Here is a 22,185-nt window from a genome sequence, read left to right as displayed (position 1 = left end):
TTACCTTATTGGCCGGCCGGCCGGCCTTCTGCTCTCCGATTGGCTGGAGCATCTTCGCAGTGGATTATGGTCTGTGTAGTTTTCTGTCTTCAGTGGAATCCCCGATTGTTTCAACGTAAACCGGAACATTTTAAAGTCCCGTCAGATTCTTGTTCTGTAAATTATTAACGATTTGTTCGTTGAAATTTTAATACTATGATCTAATGCCTCCCCGTCGTCAACTGCGTTACCATGGCAGCCGAGTCAAACCCCACGGGCAGGTAGAGTGAAGTTTCCGCTCTGCAGATCGTCATCATCATTATGTGTTTATTAGTGAACATTTAACATCTTAAGATGGACGAGCTTCAACTTCTTCACCCCCCACCCCCCCTCTCCGGACCGTGAAGGTTAGGGTTAACTGTCACGTCGACGACAGGCCCAGAGTCTGGCCCTCTGGAGTTCTCAGGTGGATTTCGGCCTGCAGTCAGATTGGGACTGTTTGCCTCAGTCCAAGTGAGTCCTCTACACCAGCCAGGAAGGAGGGGAAGGTGAGGAAGAAGAGGATCGAGTGTGAGATGAGGAGGGGTTTAATTGTGTCTGACATTCAGATGATGGACATCGAGGAGTTGTCATCTGCTGGTCATCAAGCGTTGATGGAAGGACGGACTGAGCATGCTTTGAGACACTTCAAAGATGCTCTAAAGGCTGCAGACCAGGTGAGACCACTGAGCCAACGTCAAGGGATGATGTAATTGACAAATAGTCCTAGTCTGTCAACGGAGATACTCAGTTATACTTCTGATAGGGCTCATAAACCTGCTGTTGTATGTAATACATTTCCCATCATGCAATGCTGCCCCTCAGCTGCAGGACTCCCGGGTCCTCCAGGCCTGTTCCTTTAACCTCGGAGCAACCTACGTGGAGGTGGGACGACCTCAGAAAGGTCTGGACTTCTTGCAGCGGGCTCAGCCTGGTCCAAAGGCTGACCGACTCCCAGACCTCCAGTTCAACCTCGCACTGGCCCACAATGCACTGGGGCAGTGGCAGGAGGCAGCAGCCCACTTCCTGCAGGCGGCTCAGCTGTATAGGTCTCAGGGAGATGGAGGCAGCGAAGGCAATGCTTGCATGGAGATGAGCCACTGCTATGGCAAGGGACAGGTCAGAACCAGTACCAGAGAGTGAACCACAGCTGTCAGACGAGTCAGCTGACGCGTGTGTGTGTGTGTGTGTGTGTGTGTGTGTTGTAGGACTGGTGTCTGGCAGCTCAGGGTTTTTTGCGGGCAGCAGGGAGCTACAGAGTAGCAGCCATTTTGGATTCTGCAGCCATTGCTTTGAAAGAAGCCGGAAATTCGATGATCCAGTCACATCAGTTTAGCTGCGATGATGTCATCAATGTGCTGGCAGAGTGCCTGAGTTTTAAGGACAACATCACTGAGCAGAGGACTCTGGGTAATTACAATTATTAAACAGATCAGATGAGACATGCATTGATTATTTCATCTGTTTATCTGTTGCTGTGGCCCAGGTGAGCTTTTGTTGTCGGTGGGAATGTCTTACTGCCAGCTCAGGTGTTTTCGAGAGGCGGTGCAATGTTTCCAGCAAGCTCTGGACCCTGCAGCTCAGTGCCCCCTCCTGCTGGCCAAGGTGCTGCAAAACCTGGGAGCTGCTCTGTACTCTGTGGGCCAGTTCGTATCTGCCATGGGTTAGGGTTAAATAAGTCATATAATGATATGATCTGATTGGGCACCAGCAGTTCCAGAACATATCTCTCTCTCTCTCTCTCTCTCTCTCTCTCTCTCTCTCTCTCTCTCTCTCTCTCTCTCTCTCTCTCTCTCTCTCGCTCTCTCTCTCTCTCTCTCTCGCTCGCTCGCTCTCAACCCAATTTCCTGTCACTCTTCAGGCTGTTCTGTCCAATAAAGTCAGAAAAGGCCAGAAAGAAAATCTTAGCAAGTTTCGAGTTTATTTGTTTTATGCATGGACTAAAATGTACCATGAAAGCCATGAAATAGATCTGGTATCCTCTCAGCCCAGTAACAATAGATCAAAGTAACAGTACAACAAATAAGAAAATTAAAAATTAAAACCCTAACCCTAACCCATTAAAACCATAATCACACCTTAGCCCTCCTTGGAGCTGTTGTTCAGGAGACTTATCTGAGAGTAAAAACTGTCTCTGAAGCAGGAGGTCCAAACTTGGAAGCTCAGTAAGTGCTTCCTTGACGGAATGTAAGAGAAGAAACTGTGCTGGTTGACTTGTGTCCTACATCATACTCAGGGTATTCTTTCCTCTAATGTCCTGTAACTATGGTAATGGTGATCCTGTTTTTACTGATGTGATAATAAATGTGTGTGCGCAGGCTCTCTGGGTTTTCGTAATGACCAGGCTCAATGCTTCCATAGCCTGGCGTTTGTCGGTGTTCAGCTGGGTGATGTAGAAGAGGCAGTAGAAAGCTTCATCCATGCTCTGCAGGGATTTAGGGACACAGGTATCATAGATGATGTCATAGATGATGATGATGATGGTGGTGTCTTTGATGGTGCTAATTGTGATGATAATGAAGATAATGGTGTGACTGTAGCTTCCTTTCTCGCGTTTCTGCAGAGAACCACCTGGCCCAGGTTCAGGTGTGTGAGTCGTTAGCCAAACTTTACCTGAGGCAGAGGAAACCCATCAAAGCTGTTCAGCTCTACAAACAAGCTTTGAGCGCTCTGACGCACTGCCAGGTAACACACACCTGTTCACAGTTTTCAGGGTTAGTGAGGGAACAGGAGCTTCAGGTGAGCTCACCCGACCTGTCTTTATTCTTTATTTATTATTATTTTTGCTAATGACTTATCTTCATTTGTCCGCGATCTGAGCTGCTCACCTGTTAGGACCATGGGGGGTGGAGCCAATCCCAGCTGAGGTCCTTCTTGTCTTGTGCTATGAGGCACTAACCACTGTGCCAACCCATTCTCAATTTGAATACAAGTAATTTGTAAACCTTCAGCCAATTACATGGGTTAGGGTTAGGGTTGCTTACGTCATGAAACATCACTGGTTAATCAAGTGTTGATACTGTTCAATGTTTAATTTGTGTTGTTTGTTCTCAGGACAGTTCTGATCATGTCCAGGATCTAGTGGAGACACTGACCTCAGCACTGCAGCAAATAAAGTCCAGCTAATCTAACAAATCCATGTTGAAAATTGTGGCATCTCCGAATAAGGCATCAAGTCATCCCACTAACTCAACCAGGCTTGTTACCTGAATCAGGCTGATTCGGGCCTGATTCAGGTCCAGCTTAGAGAGACTGAATTTGTGCTCAATTCTGACGCACAAAGAAGTGAAACTTAAAACTGCGTTTTTATCTGCAGCCGGACAAATGATCCCGATGGACCTTTATGAAGAATATAAAGTCATGCTTAGGAAGAGATCAATATAGCTCTTGGCTTAGGGCTAATAAGGCGAGGGACAAGGTACAGCAACAATAGTGGACGGACTGAATGCGTATGTTGTGCAAATTCACTTCACTTATTTCATATTGGGTTGCTGAAGGTCCTAGTTGGGTCCCCGGAGCCTCAAAGACATCCTGTTTGGGTTCATTGATGACTCTAAACTGTCTGTAGCTCTGTCTGTCTCTGTGATTGACCAGAGACCTGTCCAGGGTGAGCTGGGATCGGCTCCAGAACCCCCCGTGACCCAGAAACAGATCAGAGGTAGAATTAGAATGCTTTTATATGTTTAGAAACAACTCTTTAGTGCAAAATACAATTTATAAAATAAGAAAAAAAAGATAGAGTAAAAATTAAAGTGTATGACTAGATTTACAAAAGGAGCCAGTAAGAATGGAAAAAGAAGATGAACGAAAGGTTACCATGGCAACTCAAATGGAAGTTATGTAAGTCTCATTGATGGAACGGAGCTCTCACTATTGAAATATTGAAATAAGTGCAGCTTTTCTTTAATCCCGCTTTGTGGAAAACTCTGAGGACAACATAATTCAGATCCAAATGACAATAACAACGCAGCTCCTGATAACAAAATTCCTGGGATAACAACATAACTCCTCACCACAAGACACCAACAATACAACTGACACAAACATTTTTTATTACTCTGTGCTTTACTTTACAACACAGAGGCTATGCCAACCCACAGTTCACCCATCTGGGCCACACCCATGCAGACCATGCCCCCAACGCTCACCCATCGAACAGTGTGTCAGGTAGCAGTCAATGATGATTTCATCTGTGACAATAAGGAGATAATTCTCACCTGACAGGATATTTTCATCATTCTCACAGGAATTCCGACATTACACACAGTCCATGCTCCTGGGCCAACCAGCAGCCAGATGAGCAGTAGGAGGTGGGGCCAGGTGAGCTGGACTACCTTTACAGGCCCAGATGTTTATACACAATAAGAGAAACAATTTTTGTTTCCGTGGGAACAGTACATTATTCTTGTGTTGAATCAAACCATATGTGAACAGGAACAGAGGCCCCAGGTAGACAGGATGCAGCAGAGCATTTTGGGACAGCAGAAGGTGGAGACGCAAGTGGGTACATGAGTGGACAACTCAGGTGACTCAGTAAAATGTCAAACACTTTGATTAATCATCAGTAAATCTGATCCGCAGGACTGGGAGCCTCGTCAGGGACCTGTATCACCAAGCTGGACTAACATGTTCAGGATTTAATTTCGTTATCTGGCCTGACTTTTGTAATCATGATAAACGGTCTCATGAAGCCAAATATCAAATCACTAACCGAAATACGATTATTATTTCCATTTAGAGCAGTGCATGTTCACATAAAAGGAGGGAAAATATAAAGGCTATAAATCAACAATTCAAGAAAATAGTTTTGCAACTGCCAGAAGCTGCAAAGAATGCTGGGAAAAAATCACTGACTGACAATTTGTAAATTACCAGAATTATAATATTATATCTCACCATTAGAGAGATTTACTGTCTGTCCCATAAATTTGTGCTTCTGATTTAAACAACAACAATGTACCCCGATAGAAAGTAAACCACCAGACTGAAAACCCTAAATTAACTCTAAACTTAACTCACTGAGCTGACAGGCTGAGAACTAGTTCCTCTGAAACCAACTGGTGTTTGTGTCTCTGTCTCCAGATCAGACCAGCTGCAGCACAGTAAGTAGTCATGACCTCATCCACCTGGTGAACACAGAATCTTCTAATCTAAAGATTTGCTGTGAATGTGAGTGACGGTGATGTCATGCCTGTGTTCTCAGGTGAGCTGTGGTCAGACAACCCACCCACTGACAGGTAACCGACATCTGCCAATCAAATCACAACACAACAAACATTCAGTCATCCTGATTAGCTATTTTTTCTCTCTAGTGATACCTCGTTGGTCCAGAAAACTGAGGCTCTGCCCATCAGTCCAGGTGACCCTAACCCTCCCAGGTGGAGATCTCGGTTCTGTGCACTGATGTAGACTCAGAGGACGTCAAGCTCATGTCCTTGATCGATGATTAGTAGGACCGATCTGTAGTTTCCATGTGAACACGTGCCAGGAAAGGTTAGGTGGGTTAGGGTTACGATGCTGGATTTCATCTTATCAGGCTAACTTCGAAATAAATTCTGGGTTTTCATTCTCATGAAGTGGGATTACCTTCGGGGTATGTTGCCATGGTTTGCTCCCCAACCCTCTTTATTCCTCTGAAGTTGGAACTGTCAAGCAATTGACAAAAAAAATTTATGTATACGTTTATGGGTTAGGGTTATAGTCTTTATTTTTTCTTAATATACAGTCTCCACGGTCCGATTGGTTGGATGCAGAGTGTGAACTAGATGGAAAAGTCAGAATTAATTTAATAACCAGCCTTATGAGACTGCTTATCAGGATTAAGGGTGTCTGGGTAAGTCAAGCCAGATAACAAAAAGAGATCTGGCTCTGATGTCCAACTTCCTGCTGAATCATAAAGCTCTCTGGTCTGTTCTGAGATGTTGAGTTTCTTGGAAACAACAAACTTCTATTGTCTGTCACTGTGTGGATGAACTGTAGAGTCCTGGTTCAGGTCTCTCTATCCAATTCTGTCCTCAGCTAAAGTAATGACAGACAGTCTGTGGACTGTTGGCGATCTGGACTGAAACGTCTCTAAAAGTTCTCAAATGGATCTCAGTCCGTCTCATACAGAAACTCATCTAAAGGACCAAACAGGTTTTGCTGGTCTCTGAAAACTCTCGGTCTTCTGAGGATCCTCTGATTCTCCGAGCTCTGTGAGGTGGTCCTTGGACACTGATGTTTTTTCCTGAGACACCTGATTGGTCAGAGGACGGGGCTTTTATGCTCACTGATCTCAGTCTCCAACATAAACTGCTCTGGAGCAGGTTAATTGTTCAGCATCAGTTACCATGGAGATCTATCCCAGTAAGAAGTGAATCAGCTTCAGAGGACCGAAAACCCAGAAACCCAGAAAACCCTGAGAGCTCTAACTCCTGCTCCATCATACAGACTTTGAAGTTCTCTGAGGAATATGTCCCTGTCTGTGACGAGGAGGACAGGAAGGACTTTGAACTGCTGTCAGCAGAGTCAACACTAAAGAGCTGATGGTGAATTTCTCACCCAGCACTACTTGGCATCCAGGGAACGGACACAGAGACGGAGACATCCCGTTAGTACCTGAGTGTTCACATGAATGATAAAATGAACTGGACTGACAACATTGCAGCTCTGGTCATCAAAGGTCAGCTCGCCTGCTCCTACTTCTGGACTCTTTCTTAAAGCTGTTCTTTGACTCCTCACTGGGATCAGACATCTCCCATGGCGTGGAATGAAGGAGGTGGGAAATCTTAACAGTGGTTCTCCTGCTTAATACCGTTTACAGCATTGGAATTTTAACTGTAAATGTACTGTAACTGTAAAGTGTAATAAAAGAATTTTAATTTGTATAATATGATAAAACAAGAACCTAATAAAAAAAAAAAAACACAAAAGGACATGGACAAGGAGAACATGATGAAACTTAAAAGGAAAATAACACAAGAGATGATGTTTAATTAATTACAGAACAGTGATTCTGCTGATGTGTGATCTCCACACACGCACACACGCGCGCACACACACACTGCTCCTCCTCTTCCTCTGACTCTCCTCAGTCTGTTTCAGATCAGCGCTGCCTTCAGCAGGGTCCAGAGTGATTCAGAATTCTTCAGGTTCTGCAGGTTCTTCGGTGGTACTGTGGACCGATATTGAACATGAGGGGCAGAATGGACGCATAGAAGAGAATGAACTGAGGAGGAAAAACCATTCAGGTAAAAACACCTTTCCTTTCACCGTAAAAGCCTCAGGGGCATGTCCAGCTTTTTAAATTCAAGTCAGTTCATGTGAAATTTTAAAATCAAGTAAAAAGTAGAAGGTGTTGGATCTCCACTCCATGTGAAAAGGGTCTCTGTACAATTCCACATCGTACAACAGGAGAACATGATGAAATGTTCTACATAACATATTTAGTTTTTAATCTCTAAAACACAACAATGAAAACTGAATCTAATATCTGTAGAGTTCCTTACTTTTTACATATAGTCAAAAATTGAAAACGTTTAAATTATGATATTAATTAAGCAAGTACTTACAGCAGCTGGTTATCTAAGCTCAATTCCCATGTTAATTAAGGTTAGATGTTAGCTAATGGTTAGCTGGATGTCAGGTGATGGTTTTTAGATAATCTGAGATCAACATCAGTTGAATTAGTTCTGCTTGAGAATTCTCAGCCAATCAGAAGCAGAGGGGCTCCAGCTGAGTAAGTTTCTTGGTAGAGGTTACCAAGGTGACACGAAGAACACAGAGACTTGCACTCTTATCCTGCTGCCAAAAATAACTGTAGTTGATCTGCTGTAACCTGATCTGTGTGTGTTTGTGTGTGTGTGTGTGTGTGTGTGTGTGCGCGCGCGCATGCACATATTTTGCTGAAGTTAATGCCACAATGTAGGTGTTGACATCTGATGATACTGATGAAGAACTAAGATTTAAAACAGTTAAGATTTTGGTCTGAGTCTCTGTCAGTCCTTGTTGGTCGATTGATCTGTTGCCATGGTAATCTCATCTGATTCTCCACATGGTCTTTGTGCCTTAACAAGACTCTGATCTCTTATCAGCAAGGGTCAGACAGGAAGTCTCTATCACAATAAGAGCTGATGGACTTTTAGCAGGTAGATGGACTGCAGGCATCCAATCAGAAAGCAACAACACAAAGAGAAGCTCTGGTCACTAGAACAGCCATGAGATGTGGTCTTGATCTGGGACATTCATGCAGAGCCAGGCGCATCAGGCTTAGGTTTTAATGCAACTCAAGTCAATCAATCACGCAACTCAGATGTCACACACCAATCACACACGTTTCTGTTGCACGAACTGGACCCTTTTACTCCATAGATATGAAGGTGAGAAATGAAAGCCAACTCCAGCCTGATCCCTCCCACTTTTCCCCTGCAGAATGTCGGTATCATCATTAGCTCCACTCAACAGCCCCTCAGCCCTGTCTTTTCCAAACGTTTCCAACTACCCTGCTCTCTCAGACTGGGTGGCTCCCAGTTTTACCCAGGCTGCTCAGTTCCGAGTTGGAGCCACCTTGGTTCTCTTCCTGTTCGCTGCCTGCAGTAACGTGGCCCTATTGGTCAGTGTCTGGTGTGGACGTGGCCGCCGGCTGGCATCTCACTTGCGACCACTGATGCTGAGCTTGGCAATGGCTGACCTGATGATGACATTTTTGGTGATGCCTCTGGATGCAGTGTGGAACATGACAGTGCAGTGGTACGGAGGAGACACACTCTGTAAGCTGCTCTGCTTCCTGAAGCTGTTCGCCATGCATGCCTCCGCTTTCATCCTCGTTGTTATCAGCCTAGACCGCCAGCACACCATCTTGAACCCGCTGGATGCTCTAAGTGCACATCACCGGAACCAACGCATGCTGCTGGTGGCCTGGAGCATCAGCCTGCTGCTTGCATCACCACAGGTAGGTATTAGCACAGCTAACACTGGGGGGAAATACCAGAGGAAACAGAAACTATTGTAGGAAACAATGAAACAAACAGGAAACAGTGCAGATTGCCACTCCTTAGTGTCCTCCCTGACCAATCACAGAACAGTTTTTTTGCTTCATATTGAGCAAATGGAGCTGATCCAGAGCTCTGAGGTGTAAATGGCTGAAGAGCGGAGCTGAGAGAAGTCATATGTTGTGACTCTGAACTGGCTATGATTCACTTCATTGCTCTCTTCAGCTGCTGCAGCTTTAAACCATCAGTCTAAAACCTGGACCTGAAATCCCTGCAAGAATGTTCAGCTCTCTGATAGAGATTAAAGCCCCCTACTGTTAGCTTTGGCTAACCTCTCCCCTTGGTTTCTATAAGGAATGCTAGTAATGCTTTTTCCAGGATGGAAAACAGTCCAAACCAACAAGCATTAGTTTAACTGAGGAGCAGAGACACAACTGAACAACTGAGTCGTTCACTTCATGTCAAAGCATCATGGAGTTGTGGAGATATCTCAAGGTGACACAGGTGTGGCTGTTGGACCTGTTCTCCGCAGCAGTGAGACAGTTGTCTACTTCTCACCCGTCTGTCTGTATCCAGCTTTTCATTTTCAGGGCGGTCAGGATGGATGGCGTGGACTTCATTCAGTGTGCAACTCATGGCAGCTTCAGCCACCACTGGCAGGAAACAGTTTACAACATGTTTCACTTCACCACACTGTATGTAGTCCCCCTACTGGTGATGAGCTGCTGCTACAGCCGCATCCTGCTGCACATCCACCAACAACACCTGAGGGAGAAAGGTATGACCTACAGGCCTGTGTGTGTGTTTGTCCCTGTTCTTATCTTCTTATCTGTTTTCTCCTGGATTTATACATTTTTTGCTCTTTTTGTGAGTGTATAGAATTATATGAAGTCTAGACTTCATTGATGCAAAGAAGGTACCCCTTGTCATTTTCCTTCTGGGGGCCAAACATACGGGGCTTCACCCCTACTCATAGGTGACACAGCACCTACGTGACGTTGCTGACACGGTGATATCACTGATGTAGTCTTTCCCTCTCCAGCAGGGGAGTCTTTCCTTCGGCGCAGCAACAGTGACATCATCCCAAAAGCTCGGATGAAGTCTCTGAAGATGACGGTGGTCATTGTACTGTCCTTTGTGGTATGCTGGACTCCCTATTACCTCCTGGGGATCTGGTACTGGTTTCAGCCCAACATGCTGCACATTACACCTGACTACATTCATCACGCCCTCTTCGTGTTTGGGAACCTGAACACCTGCTTCGACCCCGTAATCTACGGCTTCTACACACCGTCCTTCAGGGCTGACCTCTCCGCCTGCTGCCACAAGAAGACGGCTGGTGCCAACACCTCGTCACAATTGCCAAACCTACTGTCTACCCGACAGGGTCCTCAAAGTGAGGAGAACAAGTCAGGCTCCAACCCTAAGAAGCAAGCAGGAGACTGACCCAGAATCAACTGAAACACAGACATGTTGCTGCATGTTTGCCTGAGGGGTCAGGTGTGTGTGTGTGTGTGTGAGGAGGTAATAACAGAGACGGTGCAGATGTTGGAGGAGGAAAGAAGGACCAGACTGTGTTTGTTTCTACATTTATTTGGTTTCTTGTGTCGGCTGAGGAAGAGGAGCAGCCTGATTAGGCTTAAGATCAGAAGGTGAAATATGTCTCAACCAAACTCCATGTAAATTTATTCTAATTGAACTATTTGGTGTCAGCATCAAGAGGACCTCTGTTAAAGCTTTAGAAACTTTACGACATTTGTGAAAATAAAACAAGAGAAAAGAAATCAGTAACATTAAAGCATTGCTCTTCTCATTGGTTCTAGCCTCATTCTCTACATCTCTACATCAAATTCTACAGCATCACCTGGTCATGTGGTCAGCAGGAAGATGAGTTTAGACTGAATCATCAGTCCTCAGATAAAATATAAATCATTATTAAAAATGATGTAAACAGTGACAAGTCAAACTCTTCCTCTACCATATGCTGAAAACACAACTACAAACATTTTCACGTTGTTCAACTAGAATGAAAGAATTAGGAAAATTGAACAAAACCAAAAATAGAATTATAATATTATCATTATTATTAATAAAGAATTTGTGGGTTTTGGCAAAATTTCCTTTTGACTACCGAATGGCAGCAATAGAAAAATAAGATCTGAAGAAGAAAAAGAACAAAAAAACTTTTGAACTCTGCTCATCTCTGCTCCCCCTAACACTGACCGCTGACCCAGGAACTGTAAGACTCCAGTCCAGATATGTCACCTGCTGATTCCCAAAGAACTGACTCTTCACGAGAGTCCGATCTGAATGTTTTGGTGTTTGGACAAATGAAAAAAAAAAAAAAACACTTTGAGCCCTTTAATTCAGAGTTTTAGCAGGAAAGTTCTCAAAGGCCTCAGTCTTTCTGGGGGTTAGGGGTCAGTGTCAGGAACAGAGTCAGGGGCTGTATTAACATTCAATCTCTTTGTTCATTTAATTCATTCATTTGGTTCAACACTTGTTTCTTCTTCTGGTTCAATATGAAAATATAAACTTCTGAAATTAAAATGTTTCTTTTGGTTCAATTTACTCTTCACAGGAAACAGGAAGTGGCACAGAGACAGGCAGGAGCTGTTTCTGACTTTGGATGTGGTTCAGCTTGTTTCTTCGGACCAGATCATTTCATCAGGTCTCAGTTGAGTTTACACATAGTTGACACCTGCAGGCACGTGACAGGAAGTGACTCCACAAAAATAGAACAGCAACAGAAAACATCAAAGTCCAGTGAATTCCACTGAAGTGGTTGTGAAGCGTGGATCAGATTCTGGAAACTGAAAGACTGTCAAGACCTGGAGGATCTTCTCTCAGGACCTGGTCCCTCTGCTATAGAGAATCTAGACTCAGGATTTTGGGCCCATTTTTGAGTGCTGCAGGGAAATGTCAAAGAGAATGCCTGAGGATCAGGTACAGGTTCAAGTCTAAAGCGGTAAAGTGGCCCAAGAGGAGCCTTTTGGTGGTTGGAGGTAGATTAGCTTGAGCAGCATTGGGACGCTAACAGTTTGGCATGGAGCCTGAGGTAGTTGTCTTTGGAAGTACAAAGTTTGGTGACGGCACTGGGGGGGGTGCAGCTGAGTGTGAGTTTTGTAAAGGTCCTCAACTGAGGTAAAATTTGAGACCAGGTCTTCTGAGAACCTGGACTCTGGGTAAACCAGCAGAAGGCCTCTGACGGTGACAAACTCAAAACAACCAAAACTGAAGAAAAAGGATTTGGTTCAATTCAAAACATCCAGGACCCAACCAAGACCACAAGGAACCAGCATGACCACCTGACATCCAATCAAGATCTAGCTTTGGTTTCAGTGTGAAAACAACATCATCATGATGGACTGGACTGTTTCCTGTGGAGTTAGAGGGTCTGGATGTTCTTAATCATCATCATCATCATCATCTCACTCATTCATAAAGGCCGAGGTGACTATAAGGCTGTCATGACAGGAAGTGACCTCAGGCTGAGGGGAAGGGGGGAGGACAGGGGGCAGGGCGGTTGGTTATCTGGTGCTGGTAGCCTGTGGTTAGATGGGTGGAGCTGCATCAATCATGACCATCACTGGAGGAGGGGCAGAGTCACATTTCTGTGGGTGGAGCAAAGATGAACTGAGACGGACATGAGGAAAGACAGGCTCACTGACAGTTGCCATGGAAACAGATGTGTTTGTCTGTGTGTGTTACCTGACTGAGCTCAATGCTCTCAGGTGTTTGACCTTTCAAACCTCTGACACCTTCCACAGTGGGTGGAGCCTCCCAACTCACTTCCTTTCTGCAGAACAAGCTGAGCACAGAACAGAGTGATGGTGATGACGATGATGATGGAGGATGGAGGATGGAGGATGAGGAGAATGATGAAGGTTGTACCTGCGCCTGTATCCTAGCAGGATGAAGAGCAGGAAGCAGAGAACGCAGGCAAGGCTGCTGTGGATGCCGATCATCAGTGTGGACATAGAGGTGTCAGATTGGTCACAGTTACAAGGACCGGCTGAGACAGGAGACACTGGATCAGACTGGTTTAGACTGGATTGAGGTCAGAGGTGAGAACTCCTACCTGCTGCAGAGTTCCCTCTATCTTCTAAAGACACCAGGCGGCGGTTGGACGGACTGTCTCCATTCCCATTGAACGCCAGCAGCTGGATCTCGTATACGGCTGCTGGCTCTGCAGGAAGGACAGAGACACTGAAAGTCCTCACAAAGACAATGTTAGCTTAGCAATGAGACTGTAGGGGGATGTTAGTGTAGACTAACCCAGGTGGGAGATAGTGTGGGTGTTGATGTGTCCTGGGAAAGTCTCCTGCCCCTGGATGTCTGGGTTGGAAACCCCACGGTACTCCAATCTGAAGCCTTCCAGCTTCCCAGGTTTACTGGGCAGCTCCCAGTAAACCTGCATGGCCGTCCGGTTGAGGACCTTCGTGAAGAAACTGGGAGAACTGGGCACTGTGGGATGAACATGAAGCAGAAAATAAAGTCAACTCAGAACCATCCTGAACTTTTATTTTGAAGGCTCTAACATGGACAGATGTTTTTGGTGGAGAAGACCTACCTCCACCCAGCGTGGTGGCGGCAATGCTGCTGGACTGCTGGCTGCCCCCCAGAGCGGAGTAGGCCTTCAGGTAGATGGAGTAGGTTGTGGCTGCATCCAGGTTGTTGACCTCATGTTTAAAGGTCGTTTTACTGACGGCTTCCTGCAGCTCTGCACTGTCGGGCTCTGAGGACGCAGGTCAGAGGTCAGAGGTCACAGAAATTAGTCCATTAGTCCAATCTGGTTCAGTCTGATCTCAGTCTTACCCCCCAGGCGTCGAATGTGCAGCACATATCCAATGATCTGCTGGATAACAGTCGCTGTTGGCTCCTCCCACGTCAGCTGCAGACTGCTGGGGCTGAGGGCTGTGGCCCTTAGGCCGGTGGGGGCCTCGGGCAGCTCGGACCCCTGGCTGATGGCGAGACGTGCACTGGCCTGGTTTGTGCCAGCACTGTTTTCAGCAATGCACTGATAGATGGCCTCGTCCTCAGGTGTGATCCGGGTGATGGCGAGCGTCCTGTGGGAAAGACAGCATGACCGACACAGGTGTGGATCAGGTGATCACTTTGGGCCTATCGCTCAATTAAAATCACTGAATTTGTCTCTAATTCACTGCTGTGAGGTCATAAAATATGTGACCAACATGTCCCTGATCTGGCTGTGGGGGAGGACGGCCTGGTCCTGTTATCCTGCCACCTCACTGAAGAAAAATGTCTTACGTGTTTCCATTGGTGAGCTTGACATTGCCGCTGGGTGTCAGCAGTTTGCCATTTTTGAGCCAGATCAGATGAGGTTCAGGGACAGCAGATGCTGTGCAGCTGAAGACAGCACTGCCCCCTTCTGGTCTGGAGACAGACTGAGGCCACTGGATAAACTCTGGAGGAGCTGCAGCAGGGCAGAGCAGGAAGAGATACTGAACAGCTGTTGTTGTAAACCCTTCGATCCCAGGGATCTGGACCACAAAGCAAGATTTGGGGTTATCGAGATAAACTCAGGGTAAATCCTGGTTTTCTGGATTTCTGGTCCTATGAAGCTGAATTACTTCTTACCAGGATATATCACCATGGTAACTGATGCCGAATGGTTCAGATTGATGTCCTGAGGTATTTATATTATAACGCGTTTATCTTTTTCTTTTTTTAGTAATCATCTACTGGCAGTAAAGTGTGATTGTGAACTTGAACTTGTCTTTGTGTGTCAGCTCCATTTTGACCTCTGACACCCCCGCACTCGTCCTTGTCAGACAAACAGGTGCTGTCTCGCCACCACCCGATTCTGTCTCCACAGCAACACACAGACCACATATACCCATGTGTCCGTGTCACCTCAAATTATCCCTAAAGCTCCACCCCCCTGCTCATCTGAATGTTATGGGGGTGCAAAGGTCATAGGGGGAGGAGAGAGAGTGGTGGGAGATGTGGGGGGGAGTGAAAAGAACCCATTTATCAAATTGGGGGGATCATTAACACAGAAATAAAGTTGGTCTGTGAAGAGAGACGACCCTTGACCTTTCACACACTTTGTTATGCAGCTACTTCAACGCATCATATTCAAGAGCAAAACACACACACACACACACACACACACACACACACACACAGACGAACCAATGTGTGTGTGTTGTTGTGTTGTGCTTCAGTGTGAACCAAGTCCTTGTTGTGAAGTGAGACTCTTCACATGCTCATCCATATTCTAATGAAGTGTGATTCAGACACAATGAGCCTGTGTGACCTCTGACCTCTGACCCCTTCCTAACACACTAAGCTGCAGCTGGAGGGGGGGTGTGAGTTTAAGTTGTGAGAACAGGAAGTTGTCCTGATCCCAGTTTAATGCCCCTCCTCTTCCTCCTCCTCCTCATCATCATCTCTGTCTACATCACTCCCATGCCTCCTGTGACGAGGTCAGATGTCAGAGGTCAAAGGGGACTCCGCTACACTGCCTGAACTGAAACACAAAAAGCTGAAACCAGACGAGACGTGTCCAACGTGTGTCACAAGGTTTTTCTTTTTCCTACATGCTCCCAAATATTTATCTACTTTATAATATTTATCAATTGTCTTATTGTGGAATTTTGTAGTTGGGTTATTGCTGAGTTGTTGTGTTGTCGTCACCTTGTACCACCAGTCGTCCCAGTGCCGTCCTCCTGGATCTGCTTCCTGGTCTGTTTGCTGAACAAACATAAACTCCTGAATGCTGCAGATTCACATCGGAGATCATCAGGTTTCCTGTCCCCAAGACCTGGATCCCCTCGACCCCAATGGAGCGGCCATCTGAGAGATACAGGGGTCAGGGGTCAAACAGGGGTCATAAAGGCTCCAGACAGACAGAGTTTATGGGTCAGTTGTTACCGAGACGACTCCAGGACACGATTGGCCGGGGGTTTCCTGTGGCAATGCACTCGAGGATTGCTGTTTGGTGGATGTTGATCGTGAGGTTCTGAGGACCAGACAGGATTGTGGGCTCCTGGTAAATCCTGGATCCTGCAACTGGACCCAGAGAACCCAAAACCGAACTGAGATACAGAGGCCTTAAAACACTGGAGGAGACTAGAAGGTTATTCAGGGTGTTTCAGTCACTGCCCTGAGTTTGGTCTTACTGGTGACGGACAGACGGGCCTCCTGGCTGTATCGTGTGTTAGCGATATTTGAGGCAACACAGCGAAACAAACCGCTGTCTGTTCGCCGAACGCCAGTGATCTGCAGGACACCATTAGGAAGGAGAGTATACCTGTAAGACACAAACACACCTTCAGTCAGGTCAACATATTTCCATTCAAGCAGTTTAATCTGCATTCCGTCGAGACGACATGTAACGTGCCGCGGGTCCCCTGTGCTCAAAGGCTGCTGGTCTCTCTGCCACGTGATATTGGCTTCTGGGATTCCATGAACCTGACAGGTGAGTCTGGCCACACCCCCTTCATCCACCAACACAGACTCTGGGTGAGACAGGAACTTTGGGAGAGCTGGGGAGGACAGACAGAGAGATTGATTAACAGCTGAACCTCTCTCGTCTTGTTTGTCTGTGGGTTGTGTAGTTGTGTGTCTGTCGCTCACAGGCCAGCTGGACTCGGGCCTTGCGGCTGATCAACATGCCGTAGCGGTTCTGGACGGCACAGTCGTAGTCTCCAGCATCCGTTTCGTTCCTGTCTCGTCTTTTGGAGAAGTTCTTGATGAACAGTGTCCCGTTGCCAAGCACCGTCGCTCTGACGCCAGTCGCGACGGGAACACCGTTCCTTCTCCAGGTGATGGACAGCGGCCCCTCCCCTTCTACCTGACAGTCCAGTGACAGGGGACGGTCCCTCACCGCAATGACATCACTGGGCTCCTTGAGGAAGGCCAGTTCTGAGGCTCCGCTGACACCTGAGAGGAGACAGGTGAGTCTGAGCAGCTGATTTTTCATTATTGATCAAATCTTTGTGATTCCAGTCTTTCGTTGGATTTTCAGTGACATATCCAACAAATCAAATCAAATCCGATTTATTCATAAAGCACCAAATCATAACAAAGTTACACCAAGGCACTTTACAGACAGAGCAGGTCGAGACCAAATTAGACAAACTTCTAAAAACAAACACAATAAAACAATAAAACAGAATAGACAAGTGGTGGCCTAACAAACACTGACAGACTTTGGTTGGCCAGTTTCCATTTTTATTTAAATGAAGTACCACAGTTACATCTCCAGGGAAAGATAATCTTGGTGATCTGGGAAGTTCACAATTCAAACAGTTATCCATAAAATGGAGAAGGAAGACCCTGAGAATATCATATATATATATATATATATATATGAGATGCATCTGTCTCTTTCCCACATCAGTTAAAGTTTACTACAACCATTACTATCTTTGCAGCCTCACCTCTGCTCCCAGTTCGATGCTTTTTGAAGCAGTGTCTAAATTTAAAGAGTCCCAATCGAAAGGGAACTTCTTCTTTAAGATAGTGTCTAATTTGGAAATAATTTAAAAGATGATCTTGTATCTCTAAACTGAAATTTTCCTTTAATCTAGTATCATTTTATTTTGATGTCAGTGCTCACTTGAGTTTCTGCTCTAAGAATCTCCAGCTGTGGCAGCTCCACCTTCAAGAAGAGTCCGAGCTGCACCCAAGACTGAAGATTTCATTAATCTCTTTATCTAATATAATTAGTTCATCATCTTTTTTAATTGCTGTGATGTTATTTTAATCCAGATGTTTCAGTTGTCAGTATTCATCCACTTGTTTTAATAGTTTTTATAGAAATTAGTTTCGAGCCTAAATAGTGAATATTCTGCCTTTTTATTACATATTCCATGTAGTTCAGTTTTTATTTGCAAATTTCCCTGAAGGTTTGTTTATGATATTGTTCGGTGATTAACTCCTTGAATCCATCCCAGACAGAAACTTATTGTTCTCTTATTGTTCTCTTCCCTGATTGTCTAAAAATGTTTTCATGTTCTCACCAAGTTTTATAGTATTTCAGTAGTAATTGTTTATCTTCTGATAAATTTGTATGCAGTCTCCATTTTCCAACTTTATTGATCAGATCTCAATCAGTTACACGATTAATTTACAAAGGCGCTGAGCTGATATTGATGACGATGAAAACGATGAAGATGACCCCCCTCCCCCCAAACGCAGACACACACACACTCTCAAACTGAAAGATTCTGGAGAACTCAGCTTCAAGTGACCTTTGACCTCTGATAGTTTGCTGTGAATATTTACTTCTGTTCACCATTAACAGGATCTGAAGTTGTCATGGAAACAGGCAAAATACCATGCAAAGATTTCTGGGAATTGTAGGTCACAAATAACAGGGAGCTCCAGACCACAGAGACCTGATTCCGGTTTCAACAGAGACCAGAAAACATCACCTTAGATTTAACCTCCTATCCAAATAAAAGTCTCAAAGCCTTAACTCAGTCTGGTCAGTGAATGCACCCTCCTCTTTTCCATTTGAACTTGGGAAGGGTGAACCCCCACCCAACAAAATCTCATCACTCAGACAACAATGTCAAAACCCCCATCTTCCATCTTGTTCTGTCCCAGCTGGTCTCTGGGAGGTGGGAGGAGAAAATGAGACAGCAGCAGGACTCCCTGTGACGTCTGGAACCCCTGATCCCCCAAAACCCCCAAGACCCTCAGACCCCGAGACCTCCACCTTCTATAGTATGAATGACAACAATAATGACAATAGTCTGGTCCCAGACACAACAACCCCCCTCCCAAAACCTCTAAAAACACCAAAACCACCAAACCAGACCTTCACCCTACAGCTGCTCCAAGTTCACCCAGACCTCCTGTTCTGTCCAAGCGCAGGTTCAGGTCCTGACTAGACCTGGACCAGATAGCTTCAAACTCTAAACTAACGCTGATCTGACCCACATGTGGACCTGTCAATATTCAGATCTCACAGCTGAACTTCAGAGACCAAAACCAAACCTCGACCTAAAATTAACCCCAAACCTTAGCCAGGGCCAGCACCACACCACTTTTTTAGGACTAAATCCACAAACCAGATCAACGAACAAAGTGACTGTCTGAGCACAAACTAAATTGACCTGAGGAGATGAGGACCTGTGACTCACAGTACTGTGTTTGTGGGCCCAATCAGCTGATGGATCAGTTTCTGAACCATCTCAGACTGCAGATCCAGGATTAAACCCTAACCCTCCCTTCTGGGTCCTCATGGTATAAAAAGAGGGGGGTGCATTGATTTAAAACACTGGGACCCCCCCCCCCCACTGGCCCCTGGAGGTCATGGGAGTCTCAGTGGAGGATCAGCAGCCTCTCTTTCCCCCTTTGTGGCGTATTGTCACACGCCCGACTCTGACCTTGAACGTGGTTCTGTGGTGGTGACAATGACTGACCCACCCACCAAAAAAACAAAACAAAACAAAGGGCCGCCCACAACCAAGGACACACACACACAAACACACACTGCATGTTCAATTCATGTGCAGCTCAGATGACACAACTTCAGTTTCTAATCAGTGTCTAAACTCCCACAATGCACCACTGCTTGTGGACCTGGTCTCCTCTGAATCAAAGAACAGGTGTATTAACCTGCAGGCAACTATGGCAATAGGGCTGATTCTCCACCGGTCTGTTTTAAACCCCCTGACCTCTGACCTCTAACCTTATCCTGAAGCCTCAAACAGTCATGAGGACACAAACAGAGAAGAGGGTTCAAGTTCAAGAGCAAACCACACATATTGAAGCACACACACACTGCCACCATCTGTCTGTCTGTGTGCCACATTTTTCCAACAACATTTAACATGCACATTAGTACAACTGTTGTCATGTTGTTGTTCTTGTTGTTGTTGCTGTTGTTGGCAGTAGCAGAGATAGTTTTAAAGACACAACACATGATGAAGATTACAGCAGAAGAATAAAACCTGAACCTTCAAAATACAATACGATTAATAAATGTAACAGACCTGAGCAGCATATCATCATCATCATCATATTCATCATCATCGTCTTCGTCTTTGTCCAGTTCCTCATCACCTTCATCTTCATCACTGACTTTGGCACTTTAAATCCAAATCATCAGAAACGCAGAGGTCCAGCAGCAAAATAAAACAACTAATCTCCTTTTTCTTCTTCGTGGGTGAAAATGTGTTGAGCAGCTCAGAAATCTTGCTGAACCTTCTGAAGACCTGGTCCAAACTGAACCCACACTCATGGAGGCTAGGGGCAGGGTCTCTGAGGGGAGGCGGGCCCTCAGGCCCCACTGAGACTAAATCAAGGTGGGAGGAGGGAAGAGGTCATGTGCTGAGGTCAACATGGAGCTGAGGATCATGATGAGAGAGAAAGGACAGATGGAGGAAGGATGGAGGGGAGATGAATGAGGGATGGAAGAGGGGGGAAGGAGAGATGAAGGAAGGATGGAGGAGAGATGGAGGATGGATGAAGGAGGGATGGAAGAGACATGGAGGATGGATGAAGGATGGATGAAGGAGAGATGGAGGAGAGATGGACGGTGGATGAAGGAGGGATGAAGGAGAGATGAAGGAAGGATGGAGGATGGATGAAGGAGGGATGAAGTAGAGATGGAGGAGAGATGGAGGATGGATGAAGGATGGATGAAGGATGGATGAAGGAGAGATGGAAGAGAGATGGAGGATGGATGAAGGAGGGATGAAGGAGAGATGAAGGAAGGATGGAGGATGGATAGAGGAATATAGATCTTATTAAAAACAGATTGTTTTCAGACAATGTTTTTAAAAAGAGAAGAATTGGAACAGAAATTAAAATGATGGACGAGTCGAAGCTTTGAGGTGGACAATTAATTCACGCCTTTACCTGAAAGCCAACTTTGTGTAAAAAGTGTCACAGCTTATTTCAATCATATTTATTTATCTTTGTAATTAAGCCAGGTGATGTTTCATAAAACAATCTCATGAACGGGCGTAGAGATTAATAGATTCAATTGTCTCTGAATTATTGGGTCAGTTTACAAGATCACCCAAACAGGAAGTCTGATACATTGCTGGGAAAACCTCTTTGGACGGATCACAGAGAGCAGCTGAACATAAACTTCAGCCCGACAGAGACAGAAACAGAGAGAGAGATTTTTTGAGATTTAACAATACTTTATAAAAAATCTAAGTGCTAAACATGACACAGTCAGCAAAACAAGGATTCACAGAATCCAATTCATCTCAGTACACTTCCAAAGATCATCTTGTCATCTACAATACAGCACAGCACATCATTATAACACCACACCCTGCAAAATGTTTCTAAATCCTGCATCATGTTATAATAATTAAAATCAATTTTTAAACGTAATAGAAGATTAGTGGCAGCAGTCGACAGCACTCCATGAAACAATGGAAAACAGTTTCACAGCTTCTGCAAAATGGACACTCATTAATGAAGGAAACAAAAGCATGAACTGCTACGATACCATGCACAACCCTCCACTGCAGGTCAGCAGCCCTTTATTTATAAGTGAGCTCTCCATGGAGTGTCAGTTTTACCATTTAATTTTTCCCTGTGTAAAACTTCAACAATCATTTCATGTATTTATTTTCCTTTTGCATCTTGAAAATACAAACCAGAGGAAATCCCACTACTCAAAAAAGGACCTGCACAGTCCGTAAAATCTGGGAAAATGGTCAACAAAGGGAAAACATTAATCTTCATTAGGTTGAATAGAACCAACACAACACTGACCTAAAAAATTCTTCTCACTGTCTGAGAGAGCATCTCTCCATTTATTGAGCATCAGAGTGATTGTGCGCACTGATCCCACCTCTAACCGAGAGGCAAGAGGAGCTGTATCCTCCATGTTTGCTCCTGGGAGCTGAACAACGTGTCCCAGAGTCACTATGTTAGACACACAGACACACTGCATCAAAACGAGTCCCATGGACGACTGGCTCCTGGAGCAGCGGTGTCCCAGTGTCTCTTTATTATTCCTGGCTTGGGTCCTTTCTGTGTGGACTTTGCATGTTCTCCCCGTGGGTTTCCTCCGGGTACTCCGGTTTCCTCCCACTGTCCAAAGACATGCATGTCTAGGTTAGCTGGCAATGTTAAATTGACCGTAGGTGTGAATGCGAGCGTGAGTGGTTGTTTGTCTCTGTTTGTCCTTGTGTGTTGGCCCTTTGATGGACTGGCAACCTGTCCAGGTTGTACCCCACACCTCGCCCAA

At 45.4% G+C, this 22,185-nt stretch overlaps 3 protein-coding genes across 6 annotated transcripts; 2 read left to right on the top strand and 1 right to left on the bottom strand.

Annotated features, from left to right (window-relative positions):
• The first annotated feature begins 174 nt into the window (after nt 1-174).
• ttc24 (tetratricopeptide repeat domain 24) lies at nt 175-6,846 on the top strand. Of its 4 annotated transcripts, none has more exons than XR_003840867.1 (11): nt 175-695; nt 844-1,137; nt 1,227-1,428; nt 2,337-2,465; nt 2,582-2,703; nt 4,100-4,185; nt 4,265-4,338; nt 4,453-4,518; nt 4,600-5,120; nt 5,222-5,255; nt 5,331-6,846. XR_003840867.1 is itself a non-coding variant. In XM_029504823.1 (7 exons), the coding sequence occupies exons 1-7, from the start codon at nt 555-557 to the stop codon at nt 4,323-4,325; spliced, it is 1,035 nt and encodes a 344-aa protein (XP_029360683.1). In that variant the 5' UTR covers nt 175-554; the 3' UTR covers nt 4,326-4,405. The 4 variants fall into 4 exon arrangements, 2 of the variants coding, with proteins under 2 accessions (XP_029360683.1, XP_029360682.1); XR_003840866.1 differs by having other exon boundaries at nt 4,453-4,543; nt 5,101-5,120; XM_029504823.1 differs by lacking the exons at nt 4,453-4,518; nt 4,600-5,120; nt 5,222-5,255; nt 5,331-6,846 and having other exon boundaries at nt 4,265-4,405.
• Nucleotides 6,847-8,428: 1,582 nt separating this feature from the next.
• LOC115045334 (gonadotropin-releasing hormone II receptor-like) lies at nt 8,429-10,433 on the top strand. Its single transcript, XM_029504961.1, has 3 exons — nt 8,429-8,947; nt 9,564-9,765; nt 10,030-10,433. Exons 1-3 carry the CDS (start codon nt 8,429-8,431, stop codon nt 10,431-10,433), a joined length of 1,125 nt encoding a protein of 374 aa, XP_029360821.1.
• Nucleotides 10,434-12,541: 2,108 nt separating this feature from the next.
• On the bottom strand, nt 12,542-20,039 carry LOC115045333 (immunoglobulin superfamily DCC subclass member 3). The gene is made up of 14 exons (XM_029504960.1): nt 19,964-20,039; nt 16,593-16,898; nt 16,357-16,501; nt 16,136-16,266; nt 15,888-16,025; nt 15,651-15,809; nt 14,259-14,424; nt 13,806-14,056; nt 13,561-13,725; nt 13,266-13,454; nt 13,069-13,176; nt 12,882-13,017; nt 12,699-12,786; nt 12,542-12,601 (listed from the first exon to the last, which is right to left on the bottom strand). The coding sequence occupies exons 1-14, from the start codon at nt 20,037-20,039 to the stop codon at nt 12,542-12,544; spliced, it is 2,118 nt and encodes a 705-aa protein (XP_029360820.1).
• Between the last annotated feature and the right edge of the window lie 2,146 nt (nt 20,040-22,185).

The sequence above is a fragment of the Echeneis naucrates genome, chromosome 6, assembly GCF_900963305.1.
Source record: "Echeneis naucrates chromosome 6, fEcheNa1.1, whole genome shotgun sequence".
Lineage (NCBI taxonomy): Eukaryota > Metazoa > Chordata > Actinopteri > Carangiformes > Echeneidae > Echeneis > Echeneis naucrates.
This window is presented reverse-complemented; position numbering and strand designations above follow the sequence as displayed.